At 35.2% G+C, this 10,961-nt stretch overlaps 1 protein-coding gene across 13 annotated transcripts in view; it reads right to left on the bottom strand.

The window, feature by feature from the left end:
* Positions 1-3,065: 3,065 nt before the first annotated feature.
* BICRAL (BRD4 interacting chromatin remodeling complex associated protein like) overlaps positions 3,066-10,961 on the bottom strand; it is a 48,314-nt gene continuing 40,418 nt past the window's right edge. For all 13 annotated transcript variants that reach the window (XM_026072317.1, XM_026072309.1, XM_026072311.1 and 10 more), the window contains 5 exons: positions 9,524-9,585; positions 9,240-9,385; positions 8,986-9,080; positions 7,634-7,736; positions 3,066-6,787 (listed from right to left, as the gene is read on the bottom strand). In XM_026072317.1, coding sequence (XP_025928102.1) covers positions 5,985-6,787; positions 7,634-7,736; positions 8,986-9,080; positions 9,240-9,385; positions 9,524-9,585 — 1,209 coding nt within the window. In that variant the 3' untranslated portion in view covers positions 3,066-5,984. The remainder of the gene's footprint in view (positions 6,788-7,633; positions 7,737-8,985; positions 9,081-9,239; positions 9,386-9,523; positions 9,586-10,961) is intronic.

Genomic DNA, 10,961 nt, shown 5'->3' with positions numbered 1-10,961 from the left:
CAATTAGCTGCCCAACAGATGAGCAAATGGAGGCACTCACAAAAAAATGGAAGTAACTTGTGATTACAGCTTTAGAAGTTATTTTAATCGTTTAAAAAAAAAAAAAAAAACAGCCCTTTATCAGTATTTATATATATCATCTGATAATTTCAAAAAGCTGCAGGCTTTGAGGATATCAGAAGTAATTCTCATAGCCTGAAGCCAAGGGGAATCCAATTGCAAAGACGGTGCACAGGTGTGTGCTGACATAGCTCAGGAATAACATGCATTATTTTAATGATTTCAGCCTTGTCTTCTCCAATTCTATTTCAGAATTCAGTAATTGTCAAATTTCAATTTAACTTTAGTTCTGATCACAGTAATCCAAATAGGATTTTAGCCTCATATAAATGGTAACTATGTTAGCTTACGTTTATCATCTTTCCCATTGTACTGTTTAGTAAAGTTAACTACTTGCAGTCATTTCTTACCAGAATTTTACCACATCTCAGAATGAACATTTGGAGTCAAAGTTAACAGAAGAGAGAGCAGAGCTTTGTATTTTCAGAACTGCAATAATTAATCAAAGGGTACAACATTTAGAGGAAAACAAATTCAGCAGCTTGCACATAAGGAAACATTTTATTCAACCACCACCCCAGGTAACTATATAACGTTACCTACCTGAGATGTGCATCACTGTAGAATCTGAGAATCTCTCTGACACTTTCCACCCAAGGAAATATTACTTAGATTTCATGCATTTTTTAAGAGAAGTATTACCATCATCATCCTTAACTCAAAATCATCTTTCCACTGATTTCAACAGACTGTGGATCAGGCCCTAATTGCCAGATTTCTAGAAAGAAATACTAGAGTTCGGTCTCCACACACTATCAGCCTTGGTGGTGTGCAGAGACAGAGGAGCGGCGTCAGGACAGGAATGCTTTGGTAAATTAAAATGAAATGTCACTATCTTGTCAAATTGTAATACTGATAAATATGTGACAGTAACCAACTCATATAGCCAAGAGTTCAGCATAATTTTGAAAAGCTGACCTCTGGTATGACTACATTACATAATGGAATGCTATAAAGGCATATAAGCTAACCGAAATATTAAAAGCTGTCTAACCGTACCACCATGAACTAACTTTGCTTCCCCTTCAAAACACTGGATTCTAAAATGGCATAAATTGCTGCTGTTTCATTAATTTAATTACAACAACTTAACTCAAACGAGAAGGTCTCACTTTGTACCCCCTCTTTTTACACCCCAAAGAAAATTCTTGCAGTACAAAAGCAGTGAAGGCAGTGTATTACATTCCAGAAGGCTAATAATCTGCAGAAACAGTAACATCCACCTACACAAAAGCTAGCGTAAGAGGTCAAGCTAAGAGTATTCTACAGAAGAGCCCTATAAATTGTTTCTCCATTTGTAAAACATTTTTCCCCACAAAACTGTGTATGCAATCTCAATTATATAAAAAATAAACCAAGGTTTTATATTCAACATACCTTCTTTTTTTTTCTTTTTTTTTTTTAAATCAAAAATACTGGTTCAACAGGATACTTCAAGAACAACTTACCATTCCTTGATCTTTATCCTTTTCTCCCATAGTACAGCAAGCTTGCTTGCCTTTGCTTAGTGGTTACTATTTCGATTAGTTATTATGGCCACATTGTTACCAATTTTCAGCGAGGCGACTAGTTGCAAGACTAGTAGCACAGAGAGAGAGTTACTGATGCATAAATTATAGACAAGTAATTCAGTATACCCACCACTACTGTAATGTGCAATCTGTGCATACTGCATTGTATCTGTGCATTATACTAGAGATGGTAATGTTTAGATCTTCAGTGGAACTGCCTTACTTTATTTTCTCCAATGACTTCCTTTAAACCAAAATGACAGCTGACCCCCAAGTCATGAAAACAGTTTCTTGCATTTTCTGAAGCTGTTTGACAAAAGACCTCATTGTGAAAACTCCAAGAAAAAAACATGTACAATTCTAAAGAAAAAAAAAAATCAAAGATTTATAAAGAAAACATTTCCTGAAGAGGAGAAAAATTTCTCTAATGTTTTAATTTATGTACATACCTTTTCCTGCGCTGAGCTTATTCTGGCATTTTTCTTCATCTGGCTCCTCACAAGCAAACATGTTATGACTTTCTTAAATAAGCTATACATAAACAAGTATGCCCGGATCTTCAGAAATTCTGCCCTGAGTGTTGGAATAAACACAACAAGCCCCTTCATAAAAATGTTACTAAAAGGCAATTAAAAAATACATCATATTGTTGCAACAAAAGGAAATTCTAAAGTGAAGACAGCTGCATAGCAAGCTGTACATCAAGTGTTTCACAGTCCAGAAAGCTTTCCTGGTAATTCTACGGGGATATGCAAAAGCGAAAAAAAAATTCCAAGTGGTTTAGCCATCCTAATCCAAATAAAGATTAAAATAATATATAACTGATTTTATTAATTTTGTTACTGACTGAATCCATGTAATATGCATTCAGAATGCAGATTTATTTTGCCTCACTGGCAAAATAAAGGCATACAAATCATAAAGATTTCTACCTTTTCATACTGTAGGCTCTAATCCAAGTTGTAAAGCAGTACATTTCACCAATCCTTCATTTTCACAGCCTCCAAAAATAAAGTGTTCAAATTTCAACCATAGGAGACTTACTAGATCAGAATCTCAGCAGACTTTCTGAAAAATTCAACCACAGCAGGAAGGAACGGGAAATACTGCAAACACAGGAATGCCTAGCTGAAGACACGGGGCACAATACTGTAACCTGTGGCACTGATGAGGTGATTACTCTTTACACCCAAATAGGCTATTAATTGACTAACACAATGCCTCTCTGCACAGAAGAATATTCTGCAACCATATTACTTAAAACTGAAAACAATCTTCTTTTGGAAATGTAAATATTCAAATTGGTTAAATCAAGACAATCACAGATACACATTTTTCCCAAATCTTTGGCTGTATTGCAATGGTTGTTTCAATTTGTAATCTCCAACTAAACATTTCCTATCCATGGATTAACAATATATTTACTGACTTGTGTCTTTTAACAGTATTTATCCAACATAACAAAATAAACTGCAATTTGTTATACTTTTTTTTTTTTTTACAAAACATTTTATAAATATTTTTACAAAATGTATACAAAGCAATTTCAAGTGAGACATACTTTACAAATGAAGGTATTTAAGCAAATAAAGTCCATACCACACTGACAATAAGTGACACATCCTCTTTAAGTGAAGTCAGTCTGTAAGGCCTCCCTAATCTAACAGATAAATTATACTAAGATCTTCAAAATGAACATATTTTCTTAATTGCCAGTTTAAAATTTGTTTTAATATTAGGCAGTATTAAATAACATTGAAATCACAATGCTGATCCAGCAAAATAATGAAAATGTTTCAAATCATGCACATTCACAATACTTTGCTGGATTTGAGCCCATATGATTAATAAATTCATACTTTCTAAGCACAACAAAAATACAATTCTTTCATTTACTGCTTCACCACGTACCAAAATTCCTTTAGAATTGAATTCAAAGGAGAGAACAACAGAACATTAACAATCTAAGATTAATCTTGCTAGAACTGTTCAATGGGTTCCTCTCATAAGTAGTTCAGAGAAATGTGTCTGACAAAATCAACAGTGATTACTTTCTGTAATTTGTCCTTTTTACACGCCATTGTCCCCTATCCCAAAATAAAATTCAATAGAAGACACATTGTCTGATACTTCAATTATGTATTTGCTGTACAGATGCTGGAAACCTCATACCCATTTTGAGGTGGTACAAAAAGCAAGTGGATCAATGAATGTGCAACTTTACTTTTTTCCTATAAAAGAAAATTTTAACTAGTCAACATATAGCTGTGTAACTTACTGTTCTCCTTCCTAGATAGTTCAGAAGGGTTAAAATCCCAAGATCATAAAATACATATGCATCAGGATACACAGCTATAAGCATATTATTAAATCTAAAAAGGCAATAGGTGAAGACTATATTGTCAGTTTTGCCAATAAGAAAACAGCTAACTGCCTGAGAGTCTATTCTATTGACACCTAACTAAAAATTTAAAACTGGCAATACTTATTATTACTTTGAATATTTTATACAACACTTGGGAATGTTGGGTTTTTACAAACATGTACTTTTAAATTGGCACAATTTTTTAAATGGCAATTCATAACATACAAAAAACAGCATATTCATTTACGTTCAAGGGGAAATGAACTTTAAATAAGTTTATCTTTCTCACGTTGCTTTCTAGATTTGGTTTCCTTCAGTGGTCAAACAGTGGACTGTAACTCAATAGCAAGTTTGCACTGTAATCTTCTACTGTCACAAGGATCTAATTCTGCTTTCTTTTGCAGTATTCAGATGGACTGATTTACATGATAGCAAGACTTTACCTTTCGTTTTCTTCCCTGGCTATCTAACTGACAATCACAGCTTGTCACAATGAGCCTCTGTGAAAACACCTATGAAAATGGCAATCAGCAAGTCTGGAAAATGGTAGTTTTTCTACAAAACTGTGGGAAAGGCCTGGGAGAGAACATGAGCATACCTTAGAAATCACAAAAGCTATATCCTCCTGAGCAGACATATGTACTACATGCACGTGACTACTGTCAGCGTACTTATGTGCACAACAGCACTGATGACCAAAGTAAACTAGTAAAAAGCAGCATGGGCAGCAAAAAGAAAGATGTCATAGATTAAAATAAATAAATAAAATAATAAGATTCTATCTTATCAACATGACAGCAAGCCAAATACAAACCATGCAATGGTTTCATTTGGCTCTAGAATATGAATTAATAATTACACTCTTTTAGATATGTTTTAATAATGGGATTGCTGATCGACTTTGGTCTGTACATATCTCAGTAATTATGACTGCTACCATGGATGATTTAACATTCTTTGAGAGCAAAAAGAAAAAAAAAAAATCAAAAATAAACACTGGCCTTCAAATTTAATCAGAGTAAGGCTAATGTCCTCTTAAAATATAAGCTACTAATATCATAACAGTTTTCAAATAAAAGTGCTTTTGACACTTGGTCTAAAAAAAAAAAAAACAAAAAAAACCACAAACAAACAACAAATAAAAAAAAACATTTATACCACTTCAGAAAGACTCAAGGCTGACTACATCCAATTATAAAATGCAAAATCTTTTCCTCAAGAGTTAACATATATATGTATTATATATATAAATTCATGGCTCTATCATGGCCTCATCCTGTACACTTTTGCCACTTATTGGCTTCCATTCTACCTTCCTTAGTCAAGTATTTATTACTTCATATCATGCCACTGTGACTAAGATCATATAGTATCATCCCACAGACTAAATTTACCCACTACAATTATTTCATCAAGTACTAGTTTCTGCTCAGAAAGCAATAGAAAAGCACTTTAAAGTATGAAGCCTTGTAAACACACTGATGACATCCTCTCAACTCCTAGAACAGACAGATTCATTAATAAAGCAAATAATCACTTCTGAATAGAGGTACAGTGGGTTTTCCAGAAAAACTAAAATTTGATGATTCGTGGAAGAGAAGGGTAGGGGAAAATTGTTGCTTCCATCACTTGTTTTTAAAAACATTTTCTTAATAAATATATCCTTTCAAATGACTGTGATTGTCAGTATATTACCGTATTACATAGGGCCTAATGACCTGCAACCTTGTTATGTTGCAGTACTGCACAATTATCAAAAGCACTATCATAATAATACTTGAAATAATAAGGCCCTAACAGACTGCATTCTAACAAGGATTAACTTTACTTGGATATCTCACTGTAACCACAATGAGTATTGCTCTCAAACACAGAACAGAATCTAGTTTAGAAAGGTTAACCTTAAACATATGTCAGGCTGTACTTGTGGTGTCATTCACATTTGCTTCTGCTAAGAGAAACATAACTTGTCCATGGTACTGTAACTATTAACACTCTAAGATACTATTTACAGCTGCTTCTAAAATAGAGTCAGTTTCTACACCACCTTCACTGTGGTCTGGAATAAATTTCTCCAGGCAGTTTTCCTGTGAAGCAATAGGCGAAAAATTAGGAAATTCTAATTCAACAGAGCCACTACTAGTCGCCTCGCTTTGTGGCTGTCTCCCAGCTTTTTTAAGTTCCAAGATGTTTTTAAATGTAGTTTCTAAACTCTTACTGAGCAGTAAGTCTTGCTGGGGTTCACCAGAGCCTTTCATGTTATCAGGATGTGAAACATCATTCTTTGGAGAGCTCCTCAGAGTTTTGTCTTGGAGGGAATTATTACATGTTACTTTTGAGTAAGATTGAACTGTATTCCTTGATATTTTATTGTGTGTTCCATGACCAGCTCTTGACAGAGTTTTTGACAAGTCTTCAGAACTCGAAGAATTCTCAATGGACTTGGCAAGATCTTTGCCAGCCATCTTTTCTTCAGAAAGGGCCAGGTATTGGCTCTCAGGAGAGCAATTAGCCTTCTCAAACTTTAAAGCTTTAGTGAGGCTCTCTGATTTTTTAGTAGAAACCATTCCTTCTTGTGGTGTCAAAATGTTGTTAGGCACTAGAGGAAGTTTATTGTGATTTGTGGACTCTGCTGAGCTGGATTTTGGTCGGTCTCTGGCTTGGATCTTTGCAGTTTGACTTCGAGAAGTTAATGTTTTGCTAGACTGATGGTCGCTTTTGCTGGCCTGTGCTTCATCAGCTGTTTTATCAAATTGTTTGGCAGAACAACAAAAATCGGCCTGATAACCATCTGAAAATTAGAGTAGCAACATTTTACTTAAGCTACCCATATATCAAAATAACAGACACTCCAACTTTTTACTGAGTATTAAAATTCAAATAACATCCACAGAGTAGAAGGTATGTGTCTTTAAGAGATGTGTCTAAACTTAAGCATAGGCTTAAGTTTTCTGCTGCATTAATGCTTTAATGTAGGAGATTATCATCAAATTAACCAGCAAGCTATGTAAGTGGTATGCACTGTGAAGCCAAACTAAAGGCACTTTCAAGCATTCTAAATACCCAAATATGGTATTATGAAAATAGTATTTTATTGTCTAAACTTTCATATCACACATCTTCTGAATAGCTTTTAAAACATGCAGAACATTAACAAAATAGTAACTTTTACGCTACACAAATTGTATGTTTATCATTGTTACATTCAACAAAAGACCATTTAAAAATGCCATTTAATTGACAATTATGTTCTAAAAGCAACGCTTCATTAAGATGAATAAGAGTATTCATGCTTCGTATAGCTGTGTTCTTTCTGACTGTCAGCAAACTCAGAGACAGATTCTTCCATACTAGACTTGAAACCAAGAGGAAATACGATCATTGTCAGAAGAACTTCGAAAATATTCCTCTGCTGACAGGCCTAGGACTTCCTCCTCCTCCTAATAACCATCTTCAACCTTACAGCGTCTCTAGATTCTTAAATTTGGTAGTTATTAAAATTTAAGTTGTAACTGCTTATTCAGTATTTCAGTTAGTAGAATCCCTAACTAACCGTGACTCACCGTAGTCCCAGATACTTTCAAACACCCTGTGTTTATGCTGCTTTCTTAAGGTTTTGAAGTTAACCATTACTTACCAGGATCCATTAGTGCAAGACGCTTATCCCGGGACAGAGATGCCCTTTCTTCCTGGTTAAACATCCTATCAATCATAACCATTTCGGCAGAGGGATTTATCCGCTGGAAGGAAAGGAAAAAAAATAACCATCTCTGAAGTCACTTCATATGTTTGTACTAAACCAAAACACTTAGAGCTTAGTAACTCTTCAAAGAAAAAGACCAACTCTCATTACACATTTATAGAATATAGAGCTTTGATATATTTGTACAGTATCTTGAACAATCTTGACTGTGATACCAAGCATTACTGCAACTCAACCAAAAATAAAGTATTATTCACAGTTTATGGTACATTTGTTGAAGATTTTACAAATTATAATACAAACTTTACAAATTATAATATGGCTCAAGGTCTCAGAAGGGAGCTTGTCAACATTCTTTCAGGCACTATCACCTGCAGGAATGTATAGAGAAGGACCCTAACTCCATGAAATCACCCACCTGGTTACCACAGCCCATTCAGAGCAAGAGCAAAGTACACACCGAGAGCAGAAGTTCATGAGTCTTCAATGTCTATGGAGCTTACATGCACCATTGCTCAGGCAATATGAGGATGTGGACTCAACACATTTCAATGATTTTAAGATGCAAGCATATACTGAGATACATGGTCACTGATGATGCTGGTAGACTAAGAAGCAATCAGACTATATATGTATATACGTTTACATGAAGGTGATAAATAGCATCAACAACATGAATCCTTTTAAGTGCTACCTCTCACCTTTCTGCAGAAAAATATTCAGCAGGATACTAAGCAGGTAAGTTCCACCAGTTCTATAGGCATTACCTGCTGCGCTGGGATTAAAAGCCTTGAAAGCTATCATATCCCAACCGTATGTATCTTAGGAATCTACTATAGCAGAGTTATGGAACCTCTGCAAACTGTGCTGCAGTAGCTGCGCAATACTAAAGGAACCAGAGAGAAGCAATACATTTCAGCAGCATGTTCTCCAACAGAGATCTGAAAACAGAAAGCTAAGCAAGAAATGGGAGATGATGCTATGAAAAGATCCCAGCTCTAGCTTCAACCACAGAAATGTAAACAGAGAATCATCTGAAGAATTTTTCTGAAGCCCCCGTTCCATACTAAGAAGTGCCTTCAAAAACAGATACTCTTGAGGTGAATTCAGGTTGAATTATTTACTAAGTAACATCAAGATCCTTTATATTATAATAAGCCATCTAACAACAGGGCTCAAAGAAACATAGGCTTATTACTGGCATAATACATCTACTTTAATGATTCAAGACAATTTATACAAACTGAATCATATCCTATAAAATATATCTGGGTTATACACCTTACCATTGCATCTTCTAGAAGCAAACACCTGTACTTGTTCAGCATAGCCTGTGTCCTCTTCAGAAGCTGCGTAGCTACAGATTCAAATTCACAGTCCACTAAAAAGACAAGAGAATACTTTCAAACACTGTTCTTCAGTAACCAGAAGGCTCAGGAAACTGTACAAACTTAAAAATGTTCCCTTATTGCTTTAACTTACATAAAGAATTCTCTCAATACATTCATTACCTTACTGCCAATTTTTAAAAGAAAATTACCTTTTCTTAAGTCTTCCTCTGTTGGCAGGGATCCCTGGCACACATGATATGAAAGAAGTCTCTGAACTGCATCATTTAATGATCTGAACTGACTTTTATCTGGTGTCACAGCATGCACCTGATCCTTCTGTAATTGCTGTAGGATACTACAAGGAAAATTAATGATATTATAATTAACACACAGTCTAACTCTAGGAGAAGTTTATACACTGACAAAAAGTCAAAGGAGATAAAGATTGGAAAAAATGTCTGCAACAAAATTACAGAAGAAGGATATAACTTACAAAGCTCCTTTAGTTAACTGTTTAGCTGCAGGCCTTTTCTGTCCAACGATATGACCATCCATCTAAGTTCAAAATAAAAGACAAATTACATTGATACTACCCCCTCCCTTGCAAAGCCTAAGTTTCAGCATTTATCTCTGACAATTAAGTATATTACCATTATTAAGTGTAATCACCAAATATAAACAATTTCAATTGCCTCCTATTTTCATAGGGCACTGTATCAATGAAATAGGGAAATCACTTCTCTTACATAAACCAAAGATATGCTAGATATGTTGTTTATAGGCAAATTTCACTGTGGTGCATACACACACTTCACTGGTAAAAACACTGGCCATCAAATTTAGTAGGTGAGAGAAGAATAGTTACAATTAAAAACTTTGAAGAAAAATTTCCTCTTGAGAACTATCCCTGCACTTCTCAGTTGATGCCTTCTTGCCCAATTTGATGGATTAGAAGATCTGTCGGGGAGCAGGCTAAGGCTGCATATATAAAATCTCAAAAGTTATGGTGGTTGAGAAGGGTGGGCAGTCCTAGGAACTCTGGTTCAATGTCAACACTACRGATACACCCATCAGAGAGATCTGCAGCATTTTCTCCTTTCTTTACACATTTAGGAAGCCAAGGTTTTGCAGAGGAACGCTCCCTGGGATGTGAGGTTCTCTGAGGTGGTAGAGGTACATGTTTCCACCGTATGGAAGGCACTCCTGCAATCCAAAGACTATCGAAGTAGCCATTCTGGATCCAAGGATCTTTGTTTAAAACAAAGTAATTTTTTGTTTTGTTTTGTTTTTGTTTTTTTAAGATTTTAGCCAACTAGCCTAACTAACAAAATCAGTCATAGAGCAAAAGTTATTTATGATTCAGAAACAGGTAAYAAGAAAGCTCTTTTAAACTACAACGTGGCCAGCAGGAACAAACAAACATGCAGTACAGAGCATCCTTTTTAGCATGGAAGAAGTGGTGGCATGAAGCAAATGCACTGTAATGGTACTTGCTGGCCAAAAAGCTTCTAGCTTCAGAACATAAAAAGCTCAGACCACTATAGGAGAATGCACATCTGGACAATAATTCAAAGAACAGACTGAACTCAAAAGTGAGTACTACATTTAGTATTTTCTGCTTTACTGTCAGAAAGATAGGGGAAAACATGTAGGTCATACCGCATCAAAAAAAACGTTTATGGCAAGGAGTAAAAAAATCTAAATCAGGTTCTCCTTTGTTTTCTTCTTTAATTTTATAGTTTAGTTCCATCCACAACTCAGCCTGCACTCTTCAGCCTTCTTCAAACACTTGCTCCTTGCTCTCACTACTCAGCCTATGAATGTAACAATTCTTTGTTTCCTCCCTCCAGAAGTACTTGTATTCCAGCTCCAAAAAAGCTGACCTCCCTGCCAGCCTTATCCCCTGGAAGTAGTGTTAATTTTTTTCGATC

This window comes from Apteryx rowi, unplaced genomic scaffold (assembly GCF_003343035.1).
Source record: "Apteryx rowi isolate R43461 unplaced genomic scaffold, aptRow1 scaffold_34, whole genome shotgun sequence".
Taxonomy (NCBI): domain Eukaryota; kingdom Metazoa; phylum Chordata; class Aves; order Apterygiformes; family Apterygidae; genus Apteryx; species Apteryx rowi.
This window is presented reverse-complemented; position numbering and strand designations above follow the sequence as displayed.